The sequence below is a fragment of the Benincasa hispida genome, chromosome 4, assembly GCF_009727055.1.
Source record: "Benincasa hispida cultivar B227 chromosome 4, ASM972705v1, whole genome shotgun sequence".
Taxonomy (NCBI): domain Eukaryota; kingdom Viridiplantae; phylum Streptophyta; class Magnoliopsida; order Cucurbitales; family Cucurbitaceae; genus Benincasa; species Benincasa hispida.
In genome coordinates, this window is record NC_052352.1 from 59,836,140 (window position 1) to 59,854,906 (window position 18,767).

At 34.7% G+C, this 18,767-nt stretch overlaps 1 protein-coding gene across 1 annotated transcript; it reads right to left on the reverse strand.

The window, feature by feature from the left end:
- Window positions 1-10,006, reverse strand: LOC120076325 (polypyrimidine tract-binding protein homolog 3). The gene is made up of 15 exons (XM_039030114.1): window positions 9,867-10,006; window positions 9,249-9,311; window positions 8,299-8,370; window positions 8,125-8,201; window positions 4,416-4,497; window positions 3,197-3,320; window positions 2,843-2,907; window positions 2,681-2,730; window positions 2,556-2,597; window positions 2,413-2,464; window positions 2,270-2,327; window positions 2,139-2,152; window positions 1,769-1,876; window positions 1,535-1,678; window positions 1-866 (listed from the first exon to the last, which is right to left on the reverse strand). Exons 2-15 carry the CDS (start codon window positions 9,303-9,305, stop codon window positions 477-479), a joined length of 1,335 nt encoding a protein of 444 aa, XP_038886042.1. The 5' UTR covers window positions 9,306-9,311; window positions 9,867-10,006; the 3' UTR covers window positions 1-476.
- Window positions 10,007-18,767: the final 8,761 nt, after the last annotated feature.

The window sequence follows — 18,767 nt, forward strand, 5'->3', positions numbered from 1 at the left end:
TTGTCAAAGACAAAAGTGTTCATCAATAAATTAGGTAGAAGAGATTTAAGAGTACTATGAACTGAAATTACAAGAGCCAATGGCCTGATTTGCCAGAAATTACAAGACAGACATATACATTAGCACCTAACAAGGAGATCCTCAACTGAAAAAAGGCAGGTTAGCAATCCCTCTTTCTTCCTATTCTTCAAAACTGACAACATAAAATGAAGATCTAGCTCCGTCGACAAGTCTTAAGAATGATTTCGATAAGCACAAGAAGAGAAGAGATGAGATGAGACGAGAAGAATTGAGACAACAACAAAGCAGAAGTACAATCCACGAAAAATCCAAAGACAAATTAACTGTTACAAGAATTAAGACATTATGCACCATCATCCATCTCCATTTTTAAAATCCTCGTAAATTATGAATCCTCAACCCCAATTAAGCATTAAGAATCCATCACTTCTTACTTGTTTAATGCCGTGTTAACTTCATATAGTCTGCAACTGGGAAAACGAAATGCGAATGATCGACCCACTAAGCGAACTAGCATGCTTGCAAACAAGAGCTTCAGTCGCCTGCTCCTCAGTGTCAAACATGATGAGTGCCTGCTTTTTCCCATTCATCTCAAAGAGCTTGGTGTTGACAATCGGCCCATGCTCCTCGAGGAGACTCACTATTTCTTCTTCAGTTACTTCCTGGGATAGAGATGATATGTGAATCATCTTTGTTGGGGAGCAGCAGTAGCGGTAGTTTTTTGCAGCATTTCGGTTAAAACGATTAAGATTTGAGTTAGCATATTCATGAGTGTCAGCCCCTTGCGTAATGTTGGGATGCTTTGAGAAGTTGACCTCCAATCTCTTGCCAAACAATATTGCTCCCTACATAAAGTTCAAAAGTACTGTGAGGCATTTGTCACCCAAGAAACCGAAAGCCCTTGAACAAAATTAAAGCTTCAATAGACGAAGCACGACATTCCAAACAAGTAGCTGGAAAATACTGAGAAGTAGAGCCAGAAAATCTCAGCGCTTAGCTTGAAGGGAGATTTTGATTTAGCCAAGACTAAAGCTTCCTCTAGTGTTCTTTGTCTTCCTTGTTTGCTATTTATAAATTATACTTACTAACAATTTTTTACTTCATTGGGATTCATTTATATCCCCTTGTTAATTTTTATTTTGTTACTCCCCCTTTTCTGTTTCAAAAGCTCCTTGTTTTGAACAAAAATCTTCCGTCAAAAGTGACATTTGATACTTACTACTCTAATAATCATGAAAATAAGCCATAGAAACCAATATACCAATACTTTTGCATGCTTTCAGCTTTTGGGTTTCTTATCCAGAAACCAAAATTGGTGTTCACATATTCAAATTCCTATAATGTAATCTATTTCTCAATATTTCTGCTTCTTGCTTGCAATTTAGCTGACGGCCTCATGAACATAATAATTTAAACATTGTCATAATTTTATTTGTTAAAATATAAAAATAAAACCTCATACGTCGGTAGAAAATAAACCCCCATGCAGGAGAGAGATGTAATAACACCAAACCTTCAAAAAGTGCACAGCTAATTCTGCCTGAAAACCGTCTCCCATCTGCACAAGTGCGTGATCAGGTTTATTCCGGAGAAGCTTAATTCTTACAATGTTACCGTAAATGGAGAAAAGGTTAAAAAGCTTGTCTTCATCTATTCTCTGTAACCACACACAAAAAAAAGGTGACGTCAACCATGATAATAAAAGCTTGTGCAGGAGTCTAACAGAGAATAAAAAATTGTGACTCACATCTGGGTTCAGATTGGACACAAGGACTGTACACCTGTCGTTTGTCCCACTAACACCAGGTGGCAAACCTCCTCCGAATGCTGCAGCAACAGCAGCTGCATTGGCCATCTAAGAATCAAGTAAAAAAGACACATTACAGACATCAACTATAACGCTCAAAGAACTTCCTGGTGTGGTCGACCATATTCATCTTAAGAATAATATCCCAGATATCAAAGCTAAAGGATCTCATGGGAGGTATGATCATTATAGTGTAGGATTAATATAGTATTCTAAAAGGAAAGGAAAAACCCCTGATAATCGACAAATGCTAATAGATGCTTATACTCTTCTATCATCTCAACCATAGTTTGACAAGAACAATACGCACCTGTGGGAATGCAACTGGAACCAAAGAAAAAGAGAAAAATATACATAAGTATGTTGTCTTTCTGGGAAAAAATCGGTAATATATATATATATATATATATATATCCATTATATGATATAAAACTATAGCACCTGGTCTCGCTCCAGATGCTTGAAGTGCATACATGCCTCCCGTATCACCATATCCAGGCTGTTGCACATCCAGATAAGGAAATTAAGATTTTAGGAAGGAGAGGGGCAAACATTATAAGAATTTACTATGTGATGGTACATACTTGAGATGACCGGCCTTTTGGTTCAGAAGGCAGGCTAGGATTGGTGAAATCCCTGGAACAACATCGAGAAAAAATGTCTATACTAATACAATCCAAGATACAAAAGAAAGAAAACTAATTGAGGATTCAAATTTACTACAAACCTTGAACGTTCATTATTGTAGTTCACCTGTAACTCGTCAAGACTGCACAATGAAACCCAAATCTATAATTATCAAGCAAAGATGGAAAAAGTTACAAGCATATCGTGATTAGTTATAGAACCTACTTGGAGAACTGAATGTCTAGCTGACAGCAACCATCATATATATTACGTCCCTACAAGAATAGCAGAGGTGTCCTATCTTTTAGGTAAATAAACCAGGATGAAAACCTCTTAAGGAAAGGATGAAGTTCAAACTGACAGGTCCAACAGAAAAGAGAGTATTACCTGTAGTGCAGTCCTAGCAGAAACAGCACATTGGCGAGTTTGATACTGAATGAGAGCCTGAAAACCTACAAAAATGCAATTAAGATATTCATGCACAAGTATGAAGACTCACTAAAAGGCAAAATCACTTCAAGTAGAAAGCAGCAACGTATTTAGCAACAAGTTCTAGATTAAGGGCTTAATTTTGATTTGAGGACCCAATGCTACCGGTGCAAAAAAAAAAAGCTCACTCTCGACAACTCGAGAAGGGGAAAAAAAGGAAAGAACGAACATTCCAATAGAATAGAATTTCAACATATCCATGCGTAAAGTGATGCTATGAGAAAGGGGGAAGGAGAGAGAACTTAATCTAACCAGCTGACTTCTGAAACGTCACGATCTTCTCCACAAATCCATGTGGGAAAAATACTTGATGCAGCACTTCCACTGTAATGGGATACAGCATGTGATGGATTGTGACTAAGAGTATTCGATTTGGCTGCTCCAGAGAGTGACCAAGAGTATTCACATGAAGAAGGATGAGAGAGAAGGAAACAAATTGAGAAGAAAAAGAAATCCAAAAATATTATACATGTTCTTCTAAAATTATAGAGTATCAGCAATCTGGCTAAGACGCAGAGCTAGCTGTTGGGAGTAGTATAGCAAACACATACCCCTAATACCAAAAGTTTTTCTGTTTGATTAAAATGAACTTAATCAACTATTTCCTTTATTCCACTAATTTCATATGCGGGCTCATTAACAAGCCTGACATGTGAAGCTGTCACCAATTATTTGACATGGGGAGGAAAAAGTAATACTGCATGAATATGACATTAGGACCACACTTACCGTATCACCATACTTGATTAGGTTCCATTTAAATCATTTTACATCATTTTTATAGTAAATAACTTATATTCAGAATTTAAAAGAATAAAATGGAATAGATGCCTACGGTCAGAGAATCAAATGTAGAAGTATGTCTTCAAGAAAAACTTTGACATTTATTCTAAGATATGCACATAAGTTTTATGAATAACCATAAAATAAAACAATATACCAGGCCTACCAGGAATATTTCATTAAAATCTCAAGCATTTCAGATCAAGAATAGGGAATTCTTGTTGTAAGTCCGAACTCAATTCATCAAAATAAAATCCTCACTGAATCTAAGGTAACATACATAAAACTACAAACACCCAAAAAGGAAGGGAATTGAAGGCAAAAGGCATTGTCCTAAAATATATTTAGAATACCATACTGATGGAAGCAAGAGAGATTCCTGCATGATAGAAGGCTGAAAATAAAATTGTCTTTTTTTATGAGAAACATTCAAAGTTCATTTTATTTATGGTATGAAATTACCAAGGGCTAGGATCACCCTGAAAGAAAAATAAAAATTTATCATGCTTCCACAAATCTGAAAAACTATATATGGTCTTACGAGTACTAGGTGTTCAACATAAATACTGTCCTCTAACTCATTATATTGCATATTTATCGAGGTCCATTCCTGCCTCAGTCATTCCAGAGTTTCCATCATGATAACTAAGCAGTATCCTTCTTTAAAGTCAGATAAATAGTTACAAACCTCATCTCCTCGTCCTTGAGCATTCTGATCTGCGGTAGTTAGCTCTTGATGTGATGAAAACTGGACGTAAACATTCCTCCCCCTGAAGAAAGGGCAGAAAAGAATTCAAACATCAAATGCTTCACATCTAAACTAAATTTGGAGGGAAAAAATGATAGAATTCACTTTATTTACCAGAGGGAAAAATAGGAATTGCCATGGGATGATTGAAGAGATCCCTAATTCTATTATCTCAATATCTAAGCAACTACCGAAAGAACACCCCCTCTCTCCTGCAGTCCCCCTTAATACTTAGCTGAGATTGCTTTCTTACTCAATTGCTCTTAGAATAAGCCCCACATGTCACTATCCTAACTACTTATAACAGATGCACATGCACCACATGGTGCCTCTCTCTTCCTACTGTGTACTTTCAAAATCAGAGAATGTGAATTCTCCCCCTGAAGAGCTATCATGTCATAAAGGTGAAAGTTAGGACACATGTTCCCAAATTGCATGTTAGTCGAAGCATGCTCCCGAGTTGTGTGTTAGATGAAACATCTTCCCAACAAATCAAAATAGGGTTTTGTGTCCATAGAGACAATCCACGGCCCCAGCACTTCAGCACATTGATGCAGAATCATATCAGATGTGAGCTGAGGTAGTGTGCGGAAAAATATTGGCATTATCAAGACATGACAATTGAGAAACAACTGCAACCTCATTCAAATTGAATTCTGTTTATAAACTGCTAAGCCAAAGGAAATGCAATGATACCAATATTGGCAACAAACTCACAATAGCAGTGAGGCCAAAAAACTATCAGAACCTTAATGTTCCTCAAATGAGAGCATCATTCCATAGCAGCTACTTTGAAGGATCCACGGCTACCCCTCTCGAACTAAGTCTAAGTGACCCAGGCATTCCATATGAAATAGGGAAAACTGATACGTCTTTACATTTGCCACCAGCACTACCAATACCGTGGGATAGATGTGGTGCACTATCATGTTTGTTTGTGCTATTTCCATCCTTTCACCCCTCTCATGAGGCTTGTAACTTTTCACCTGTTGTGAATAACCAAAAGTTAAAATAACACTAAATTGACTATTCATCAATACGAAACTCCATCTCCAACTTCCATCAATCCACCTTAATGGCTCCCAAGGTTGAGAATCATTACACTCCCACTACTACATCTAAGCTCCAAAAGGGCAACGAGAAGCCCTTGACCAATGTGAGATCTGATGATGATAGTATTACACCTTAGAAAATTCCCGTACCTTTTATGGGATCCCCTACGAATAAATCTACTCCATAGGCCACAGCTCGTTTTCTTGCCCATGGGTAATGGTAATTAGAGTCCACATGCACAGTGCAATTCAGATTAATTTTGGGTATGGATGCAAATGAAATTATAAGTACCCCGATATTTTTCTTATGAATAACCAAGCTTTCATGGAGCAAAAATGAAATAATACAAGTGCATACAAAAAAGAAAGCCCACAAAAAAGAGTGGAGATAACCTACAAGAAAGGTCTCCAATCAAACATGAAAAAACTAAGTGAATAATTACAAAAATGAAATAATACAGGTGCATACAAAAAAGAAAGCCCACAAAAAAAGAGGGGAGATAACCTACAAGAAAGGTCTCCAATCAAACATGAAAAAACTAAGTGAATAGTTACAAAAACAGCTTTGTAGCCAAAACTCACACAGCAAATGAAATCTAGCAAGGGACCTAAAATCAAAAGCGTTAAGCTCCTCCCCTCTAAAGATTCTATTGTTCCTCTCTCCCCAAAGACCCCACAAAATCGCACACACCCTTTCTTGCCAAAGAAACTTTCCTTTCTTCCTCAAGGAAGGATGAGTAAGGAACTCCTCGATCATCTTCTGCAATCGCGCTGTCTAGCCAACTAAAAACCACACTCCTCAAAAGGAAAAACAAGTCCACACAGCATAAGCATAGTCGCAACTCCAAAGGATATGATCAAGGTCCTCAACAACCCTTATATACAAAATACAACACCACGACCCCAACAAATTAGGCATCTTCCGTGATACCCTGTCCAAGGTGTCAACCTATCATGGAGAACGTGCCAGACAAAAAATACCTTCTTAGAAATTCCCATCCTCCACATCAGGGCAAAAACTAAGGGGGCATTTGGGTAAAGAGTTGGTTATTATAGTTGGGTTTTAATAGTTTGTGTTTGGGGTGTAGATTATTATAGCTTGGGTTATAATAGTATGTGTTTAAGGTGTAAACTATTTTAGTTTGAGACGGAAATAGTAAACCCTGTAGCAAAGAATTAAAAAAAAATGATGAATGTAAAATAGTAAAAACTTCAACAAATAGTAGATACTATATAGTAAATGGGGATTTTGAAATAGTGTTGACTGTAACTAATTAGGAGTTTTGAAATAATATTTACTATAACAAGAAGTGGTTATTATAGTCTTACGATAGTCCTTGCCCCAAACGCCCCCTAAATATCTCAAGGGAAAAGGACTGACGAGACAAGGGAAAAGAAAATGGCAAGAAAAGCCTAAGGCTTCATCGATAGTTAACATCCCTTCTTCCCGCAAAACATTGAGACTCCCCCAACAAAGAAAGAAGACCAACAATATTGTTCATTTCTCTAATAGATGGAAAACAACGGAACCCAAAAGTTGGAGCAGACTGAGCCAAAACAACCACCACCGAGGTATTTTTCAAGGAAGATAATGGATATAAACGAGGAAAATAAAAACAAAGGGGACCCATCACCAACCACCAATCTTCTCATAAAAGAGTATTCATCCATCCCTGACTCGACAACGAATAAAGTAAGCCAAAAGGGGGAACTCCCCTGCAATCCCTCTCCACAAAGACTTGGAAGTGCCACTGGCCCCATTCAGGATCCATTTGAAAGGGCACAAACCAAACTTACTCCCAATCACCTTATGCCACACAGCTTCTAATTCCTAATAAAATGCCACAACCATTTGACTAATCCCTCTTTTTGTTAGTTGACCTTATACCCTTCCTTCTTTAAACAACCGATTCAACTCCTCCCAATTGATTCTTGTGCTCCTACTATCTTTTCCAGGAGTGTATCTAATCTTGTCCACTCCCCTATTTAAGGAAATAGAATTTTTCATTGCTGAAATGAAAATTTATTAAAAGAGTACCAATGTATCATAACACAACCAAAAAGGGGCAAAATTACACTGAAACCCAATAAACTTGAGTGAACACTAATCTGAAAATAAATAAATAGATAACGAAAACACTACCTAGAATTTTAGTCGTTTACTGGAGCGGCAAAAATATAGAGTTAAGGGAGTGATCAAAGAGATTCAAGAGATCCCAAACTCTCCTCTAAGGTGAGATCCAAGCAACTCCTCTCTTTACCATTGTCCTCCTTCTTAAGTACTAGCTAAGATCGCACACTTACTTGGACAATCCCAATTACAAAATTACATTAAGACCCACATATTTTGGCATTCTAACTATTAAACTGATCCACCCTCCACTGTTGATGCTAATACCTCTACAAGATTTTTTTTTTTTTTTTTTTTACAACATGTGGGTGGGGAAATCAAACCTCTGTCTTCAAGTTAATAGTACAAGCATTGTACCAATTGAGCTATGCTCGTGTTAACTAATACAACTGCAAGTTATGATAATACTAACAAAAGAGAAGACTAATCAAATTTGCAAGGATAAATTTTAACAGCATAATAATACCTAATGCTTGGTTGAAGATTTGCGAAGAACTGCAAAGCATTAACTGCTGATGGAACATCTTGCATCTGCATAAGTGCCTGAATTCATGACACAATGACAAAACAATGAATATTCCACTTCAGCTCAAATATAAGACAACTTTAGACATGTCACTGAATCAGAGTGAAGTCAAACCTGATTTTTAGCACGAAGCATCACAAGCTTAGTTATGACACCAAATGGCTGGAATAACTGAAGCAAATCGTTCTGCAAGAAGGTAAAAAGTGTACAGAGATTTTTTTTTTAAAAGAAAATCAGGAGATTATGGGAGATGTGCAAATATACACATATTAACTCATTATTCATTAATAGTACAGATAAAAGTTGAACTGCAATATCACAATAGAAAGCCACCCTTCAATAGAGACCGAAATACTAAGCAAAATGGAATTTAAGAAAATATAACTTCTATTTAAGAATTTAGGGGGAAAATGAATATATTTTTAAAATATTCATGTGTTTCTTCCCTAAACGTTAGGAAAACTAAAAAAGAGGGTAGAAAGTTAGTCTTGAGATGTTGAGGTGCACACCATAAGCACTGAGGCACCCGCTGAGAGGGGCTTTTTAAAACACTAAGGGGAGTTTGATAATTTTCTTTGAAATTGCTGATCGTGTTAGTTAGTTTACTTGGTTCAGTAGGCTTGAATCATCTATAAATAGAGGGTCAATCTCTTGCATGGTTATACTTTGGAAACATTAGTAACGACTCTGGTTGAGAGTTCTTGGAGATTTATCTCATTTGATGCTTGGTTGCACCACAACATAAATGAAATTGCACTTGCAGCTTAAATGCTTCTAATAAAATATACAGTGCTCCTAAATTCTACAAGCCATTATATTGCAATAAATAAAAACGCTCTTAACATAGAACTTTGACTTGAGTTAATCATATTTACAAGGTAGCTTAGCCTTAAGTGAAGCATGAACCAGCCATTATCTAGCTATGCAAATAAACAGCCGTCAGACATCAAACATGGAATGTGGCATGGCAACATCCACCAATATACATTTGCAGAGATTATATTAAATTTCAAAGTTATCAATTGATTTTGAACTTGAGAGAGAGAGGGAGAGAGAGAATTGACCTCCGATATTTCATGGCCAACATTTCGGACGTGAATAACTTTTGATGGTTCAGTCATCCTAAACTGCTTTCAGCAAAAAGCAAAAAAGAAAGGAAAAAAAAAACGAAACCCAAGTTAACATTTCCAGAGGTTTACAAGAGCGACTCGTCCATTCTAAATAAACGCAAAGAATTTGAGCTTGAACTGCAATGAGAGACGAAAAAATCCAGTTTTCCAAGGTAAAAAGTTATCCGAGATTAAATTAAATCAAGAAGAACAGTGAATATCCAGCCACAATGCACGCTTAAACCCAAATAAAAGAGAAATTGACCAATCACAAACCAGAAGCCCAAAACAAGAAAATTTAAGAAAACCCCAAATCAGAGTACCAGAAAGAGTTCGCAATTCAACCAATGACCAACCAAAAGAAGCAAAAAGAGGAGACCCAAAGGTCAAGAAACCCTAGACTACTTCCTCGACTCAGAAATCCCAGCAAAAAAAAAAATAAACAAGTAGATGAAAAAAACAAAAAACACTTCGTTGTTCTTATGGTCACGGTATGTTCAAAGTAGCAAGCAGAAAGAAAAAAAGAAAAAGAAAAGAAAAGAAAGAAATCAATGAAAGGAAAAGAAAGCTTGCCTGAGAGAGAAACGGAGACAGGAGAGAGAGAGAGAGGCGAAAATGGAAGAGAAGAGAATCAGAGACTCAGAGGCAAAGGGCGTAGATCGACGCCTCGCGCATATTGCTGCTGCGGTTGCCCTATGCTTCGCGTCCCACTGGATTTATCGTACACCCTCACCCATCCCTTTTTGTAATTTAGGATTCGAATCACAAACCTCGTAATTTTTAATACACTCAAATATCAATTGAACTATCCTTCTATTTGGTCATTTTCGTAAGGATCCTACCAAATCCTCATCTATATCTATACATAGATATATACATACATATTATATATTATACTTATACCATATATAAAATGGGCTATAAAGGAAAATTTTTACATATTTATTTTATCTCTATATTTTCTTAAATGTCTATTTTGCCCTTCTATTGATGAGGCACGACCATTTGAATGTATGTGTCTTTCGAGTTATTTGTTATTTTTTGATAGGACATGAATGTCCGAATGTGGATAGTTTTTAAATCCAATAGGTATAATTGATATTGATGGAGTGTGTTTGTTTAGGAGAAGATAGTTACAAAGTGAACTATTGCATCTAATCACATATGGAAAAAGGTTTTAGTGAGATAAAATTAAAGGACGGGAAAATGAGTTAGAATGGTCTAAAAAGTTTTAAAGAAAGAAGTTTGAAAAGGAAAAATGAAGGAAAAATTTGTAGAGAGAAAATTAGAGACACGAGACACATAATTTCTTAAAACAATTTATGATAACAAAAACTAAGTTTCAATAATATTTATTTTCTATATCTATAAAACTTTTATATACAGTTAATTACTATTGAAAAACTTTGAACACTCGAACATTTCAGTGGGTAGTATTAGTATATATTTGTTACTGGTCATCTAAAACAGGAGGGAAAGTTCTAGTATTGTCGTCATATTTATAATTTCATAGTAATGCAGGAATTTTTCCCTAAAATGGTAATAAATCTTGCCAGTTAATTAACATCTATGTTTCTTACTTGATTCTACCGTTAGTTTGAATGTTATCACTTTCCCTTCTCTACATTTTTTTTTTTTTTTACCTTTAAATAACTCATTAGGTAAACTACCTTTTTATCTCTGAATTTTTACAAATTAGTGCATTTGTTCTCTAGTGTTTCAATTTAATTATTTTAGTCCCTAGTTTTGAGAAATAGGTTTAAAAGGTCTTTATTACCATTTTATAATTAATTATACTTTTTTATATTATTTTAAATACATATATGACATTTTAAAATTAAAAAATAAAATATATTTTCTCTCTCCTCTTTCTTCCACCTCTCTCATCCTCTCCCTCACCATCCCTCCTCTCTCCCTAGTTTTCTTCTTGCCGACTCCATCGGAAAATCCTTGAACGTCATATTGCTGCACCAAGAGCACGTTCTCGCCCTTCAATTCAGTGGTCACAAATGCATATTTCTTCAGCACGAGGAAGGCTAAGTACTCTAATAGGAATAGATCAAAGAGAACAACAACTTAGAGTTATTGGAAAGTCACCGAAAATCAGTAAGCCAATTGTGGATTCTAAAGGAAATCAAGTGGTTGGGTTGAGGAAAACTCTGGTATTCGATAGAGAATAGTCGCCACATGGCTCTAGAACTGATTGGATTATGCAGTATCGTCTCGCTTGCCCACCAATTGTTTGTTTTAATGCCTCGTAGGAAATATCCCCCTTTCGGGCGACTTTAACTTCTGGATATTATGGATTTTGGACATTGTTTACTCTCGACTTTGATTGGGAAATTCTCGACTGAAGGCCAACACCGAGTTTGGGAAGAAACTCTTATGGTAAGAGAACCTTAACCTTCAGCAAATAGTCCAAATTCCATTAATTATTGAAAATAAAATTTACAGTAAATATATAATAGATATGCATTCAAAATAAATTGCGACATACTTTTACAAAAAAAAAAAAAAGTTCAAGATGCATTACCTTTGAAGACTTTTTTCTTCACGAAACCTCCTTCGAACAGTCACGAACCAGAAACTTCTGAAGACCTTCTTCAAGATTTTCTCAAACCAAAAACCGGACACGACCATAAAGAGTCCTTGGTATTCTCGAGGTGAGAACCTATGAGTGGTAAGCTCTGACTATTTTGGTTGAAATGGATAAGTTTAAGGTGGAGGTAGAAGAGGATTGAGAAAGTTCTCTATAAATCAAGAATACAGAACACTTCTCAATCTTTCAACAAATTGCAAAAGCGAATCAAGAAGAGAAAACCACTTTTCTTTTATTCTTCTTGCCATCAAATCAATAACCATCCATTAAAGTGGTTGGAGAAAAATATGGGGAAGTTATTATTCAAATAATAATAAAATAATATAAATAAATATGATAACTAACCTATTATATTATATTTATAATAAATTATATATTATATCAAATATAACATATAATTTATAGTTTTAATATTGCATCACATACAATATAAACTATAGTTTATTTTCTCTATTTTATGGCATTTAATATAAATCTCATTTATATTAAATTTAACAACTATGAATCAAATTCATAGAATATATTTGAATCTCATTCAAATATTTATTTCATCCCATTAAACTATAATGTATCAAATACATTATGACAATCATATCACATATAATTGAAATAATTTAATTATATCATATATAATTGAAATAATTTAATTATATCATATATAATTAAATCCCTCTTATTAATTTGAACCATTCAAATTAACCAAAAAATTGATTTTCAACTAAATTCTTTTGAGCTACCAAGGAGACCTTATGGACCTGTAGCTTGAAGCTCCACCGATACATGAATAATTAATTAAACTCTTTAATTACAGATATATTTCTGTGTCCATTGGATATAACCAATCAACAGTACGATGACCCTTCACAAATTGCTAACAGCTAGGTCAAATTACCGTTTTGTCCCCATAGTTACATCTAACCCCTTAAGTACCACTAATCCCTCTAATGAACAATAGATCATAGTTATACTACGACTAAACCCCTCTCGTGGCGCCACATTGTTCAAGTCCAGGAATCAGCCCTTAAGGGAGCAATTTATCTACTTACCACTGCTTCAGGGAAGGAATAAATTACATCTTGTGTAGCTGTGTTCCCTATTCCCCAATCAGACGAATCCCTAAAATGGTAAACTTATTAAGTCGGCGATCTGGCCACTCTCACCCATACAAATCAAAGGACCACCTTCATAGGCAGGAGTTCACAACTCATTTAGGATTCAAGTCATGTTACCTATGGTCATCCTAGTGAAATGTAAGTCTCTATTATGAACGGTGTTATATAATGAGACTAAACATTTTGTGGTCCAATCTTATACAAAGGAGTTTGTATAGAATATCCCCGCTTGCATGTCTGATATATGAATGATTAGGATCAGATCATTTGTAGCACTTTACAACAATTGTAACACCTACAAAGGGGGCCATACTCGTAGTGTCACCAGGATAAGGTACCCAAATTTATCCATATACTGCAGACTATTTAGGTTATCACTTAAACATGATCCACATGTATGTCTCCACATACATGTTTAAGTTACAATGATAATCTTGGATGTTAGTTTATTGGTTTGTGGTAAATGTAACTAAAATATCACATATTTTATAGACAAAGTGAATAAAATATCATATATTATTAATCACATAAAAAGTTTGTTCATACAATGTTTACAAACTATAGGATCCTACGAGATTTAGGGCATCAACCCCAACGGTTTGGTCATGGATTCGCTAATGAGAAACCAAGAAGAGAGAAGAAGTGGTGAAGAAAGGAGGAGAGTAGAGAGGGATAGAGAAAATATACTTAATTTTTTAATTTTTAAAATGTCATATAAGTATTTAAAATAATATTTCTCAAAAAATATTTAAAATAATATAAAAGGTTATAATTAATTATAAAATGGTAATAAAGACCCTTTTTGTTGGGAATGAGATGTATGCCCTAAAGCTGCATAGTGATTATTTTATCTATGCAATTATCTATTAAAGAAAAATTCAAGGTTATTTTATGAAACTTGAATAGTATGTGATGGACATATAGGTGGATCATGTTCAAGTAATAACCCAAATAGTCTATAGTATATAAATAAGGTTGGATGTCTCATCCTGGTGACACTACAGATACGACTCACTTTGTAATTGTTACAAGAGTTGTAAAGTGTTAAAAACAATTTGATTCTAATCATTCATGTGGAGACATGCAAGTGGGGGGTATCCTATACAAAGAGTTTGTACACGATCGGGTAACTCGATCTCAATCCTGAGTGAGTTATAAACTCCTGTTTATAAGGGCAGTCATTTGATTTGTATGGGTGAGAGTCTCCTCGACTCAATAAGTCTTTGGGAATTTGTTTGAGTAGAGAGCTAGAACATAGCCACACAAAATGGAATTTTGTCCTTCCCAGTTTTAGGGTAAATAGACGAATTGCTCTCTTAAGTGCCGACTTTAGGTCTTAAACTATGAGGTCCCTCCCTCTCACTGGTCCAAGAGGGTTTTGTTTATGGTAGACCATAAACAGGTTGTTCATTAAAGGATCGGTGGGTCTTAAGGAGTTAGATGTAATTATAGAGGTAAAACAATAATTTGACCCAACTGTAATTACGAGCGATTCATGAAGGGTCGACTTAATGTTGATTGGTTATATCCGTGGACATAAATATATTCACAGTGCGAAGAGTACAATTGTGGGTCTTCAGTGGAGTGACCTGCAGTTGATGAATGTTACTTAATTTAATTAAAGAGTTTAATTAATTAATCTTGTATCATTGGTGTTAGAATTGATGTCCTAAATCTTGTGGGTCCTGTAGTTTGTATTTATAATGTACAAATATTTTATTTATTTAATAAAATATGAGATATTTTATTCGACATTTAGTAGCATTAACCCACAAACCAATAAACTAACATCCAAGGTTATCTTTTATAGCTTAAACATGTATGTAGAGACATACAAGTGGATCATATTTAAGTGATAACCTAAATAGTTTGTAGTAGATGGATAAGGGTGGGTACCTTATCCTGATGACACCACGAATACGGCCCGCTTTGTAGATGTTACAATTATTGTAAAGTGCTACAAATGATATGATCTTGATAAGTCATATAGAGACATGTGAGCGAGGGTATTCTATACAAAGGAGTTTGTATAGATCAAACCACGAAATGAATAGTCTCATTATATAACACCATTAATAATAGAGACCTACATTTCACTAGGATGACCATAGGTGACATGACTTGAATTCTAAGTGAATTGTGAACTCATGCCTATGAAGGTAGTCCTTTGATTTGTATGGGTGATAATGGCCAGATCGCCAACTCAATAAGCCTACCATTTTAGGGATTCGTCTGATTAAGGAGCTGAGAACACAACTACATAAGACAAAATTCACTCCTTCCCTAATGTCGGGGTAAGTAGATAAATTGCTCGCTTAAAGGCTGATTCCATGGCTTGAATAATGTGGCGTCACACCCTCTCTTGACTAAGAGGGGTTTGGTCATAGTTGAACTATAGCTTATTGTTCTTTAAAGGGATCAGTGGTACTTAAGGGGTTAGATGTGACTACAGGAGCAAAACGGTAATTTTGGCCCAACTATACTTAGGAGCAATTTGTGAAGGGTCATTGTACTATTGATTGGTTATATCCAATGGACACAAATATATTTGTAGTATGAAAAGTGCAATTGTCGGTCTTTAGTGGAGTGACCGGTAGTTAATGGATATTGAATAATTAAATTAAAAAATTTTAATTAATTATTAAGTACCATTTAAGCTTCAATCTATAAGTCCATAAGGTCCCATTTGTAGCTCAATAGAGATTATTGAGAATTGATTTTGGATTAATTTTGAATTGTATATACATATAATAAGTTATATATATATTATTTGAATTAAATTTATTTTAATTTATATTTAAATTACAAAATTAAAAGATTAGCTCGTGATGAATCGTGTTAGGGAAAGTTTTTTTTTTTTTTTTTTTGTGTAACGTAACATTCATCTTCTTCCCCTGTTATCTGAAGAAAAAAAAAGTGTTCTCTCTGTGATTTTGAAAGAGAATACACAGAAGAAAATTCTTCTCTCAAACTCTCTCCCCCTTTCCAAAAGAACACAGAGCTTACACCTCCTGTAATTCTCATCCCTTACAGAGAATACAAAGAAAATTCTTGTGGTGGTTGCCATTGTGATTTCTTGTTCGTGATTGTTCGTTAAGAAGAGGGATTACGTGAAGAACGGTTCTTTAAGGGTAAGCACTTTCTAACCCTAATTATTTTCATCTTACATGTTGTAAAATTATTTAATGTTGATGCATATTTTTTTTGTTCTGTAAAATTTGCACTTCTGTGAAAATTGGGAATTGGGAATTAGGAACGATCCCTGCTTCCGCTGTGGACTTTGGGTTCATTCAATTGGAGCTTCTAATCTATAGGTCCATTAGGTCCTATTGCTAGCTCACTAAGGATAAAACATGAATTATCTAATTTTTTTTTTATTAATTTGAATTGTTCAAATTATATAAGAAATTAATTGTATAAGAAATATAGTGTATATAGATGCATTATGATATAAAGTTAATTTTGAATGAGATTCAAAATTATACTTTATTATATTATAAAATAATGCATTTGAATAAGATTCAAATATTAAATAATATGAATGATATTCATATTATAACTATAAGTTAAATTTAATATGAATGGGATTCATATTAAAACTATATGTTAAAGTTAATATGAATGGGACTCATATTAAACTACATGTTAAGTGAAAGGATATTATTTGAATATTGATTCAAATTAAATTAAATATATGATAATTAATTAATTAATTAATATTTATTTAATTATATATATTAAATTTGATTATATATATATATATATTAAATGAGAATAACTCCCTAATAGGTGGAAGGGAGTTGTAACTCCTCCAACCAATTCTTTCACACTCTCACATTAAGAAAACGTGGGCAGAGATTTGATGAAGAAGCTCTCTGCATTTTTCTCTCTCACACATCAAAGAATCCCCTCTGAAAGTTTTTATAGAGAACTTATTTTAATTCCAAAATTGAGATCCCATCATCTCGATTATTGTCGAAAAATAGCAAAATTTCCAACTGGTGGTGTCCATTGTTTGTGGTTGTTCATGTTCTTGGAAGTAGCTTCGAGTTCGAGGGAGAATTTCACGATACAAAGTGTTCGTGATGTGGAAAGGATTTCTAAGAAGAAAGTCTTCAAGGGTAAGTTTTTCTCTTTCCTAATAGCATGTTGTATAATTAATGTTTATCCTGCATATGTTCTATGTATTTTCTCTGTTATTCAAGTTTTTAAAACGAATTTCATTGGTACATGCGTTCATGTGCTTGGGAATTCGATTCCTTCACTTTTAAACTTATTTTTCAAAACTGGAAGATTAAAATGGCTAATTAAAATCTTACGGACCAAAAACACCTTGATAGCACCACAAAAGTGCTATTTTCACTAGCTTAATTCGGGCTTGCCATGAATTTTACGTGCTTATTATGCTATTTTTTTTAGGTATTGAGTAACTAAGGGGTAGAATCGACAATTGGAGCTGAAACAAGACAAAAATGAATCCAAACAAAGCTCTAGAACATTAACCATGAAGAGAAAGAAGAAAAGTGACCAAATTGCCCCTAGCGCTGCTGCAGCGGTGCTATGCCACACGCTGCACCCGACGCTCAAAGGTAGAATGCACCAATTTTGGGAAACATTGCCACATTTTATCTTAGTGATAGCTCTCAAAAAGAGCTATTATTCCTAGCTTAATTCGGGCTCATTGTTGGATTTTATGAGTTTATTTTCCTATTTTGTAGGTATCGAGCAATCAAGAGGTAGAATTGGCGATTTGGTGAAGAACGGGGTTAATTTGGAGTTGATTTGAGTATCCAAGCTTTAAAGAAGACAAAAAGACCAAAATACCCCTGCTTCAACGCGTAACGCTCACCTTATATGAAGCCCCGACGCTCTCCTGACACTGAAAGGCAGTAGCCTGGTGTGCATGGGAGCGTGGCAACACTAGGGCAACGCTACTCCTAGTGTTGCAATGCTCCGAGTTGGCAGCAATGCCAGCGTTGCAACGTTTCCTTGACGCTCGTGGCCTTTTTTTTGTCGAGCTTGCAACACTGCAAAGATTTCTATAAATACCTCCCTTCGTCTTTAGGTCAAATTATGCTAAATTTTGGGGGCTGAATTGATGGAGACCGAAGTAAACATTCGTTCTTCTTCCTTTCCCTTCAGAATTTAGTATCTTTAGGTTAGTTTTTCTTTTTGTTTTGGGTTGTAATCGATGGATCAGACGTGTATCTCGGAATTGTCTATGAATCAAGAGGTAACTCCTATCTAATTTTTTTTTTTTTTAGCAAGAGTCCTATGTTTATTCTTTTGAAGGCTTTCTAATTAATTTAACTAAATTGTTGTGAACTTTTTGGGTGGATTTGTTTTAATTTTAATAGAGTTTCTTTGAATTGATCTGATAAATTAATTTATTGGAGTTCTTGTATGCAAAATCGTTATAGTCTATGCAATATTGATGGATTAAGTTGCACGTATTAGTATCGCATGTTTAGGGTCTAGACTTTTTTTTATCAAATACATGCATGCCCTAATATAATCTTTTCCAAATAAATCATGCTATAAGATATGGCTTTTTCGGCTTGTAGCATGTCTAAAAAATTGAACCATTTCATAATGCAATTCAATTTTAACTTGTATGTCGCTAAGAAGGAAGAGTTGTAAATTGAATTAAGGCTAATTTGGTTTAATATCGAATTTGGCTAATTAGGCTATTAGATTTTCTAATAGGTTGAGGGGTTGACAGATTCAGTGTAATTAATTGATGCCTAATGAAAGAAATTGCAT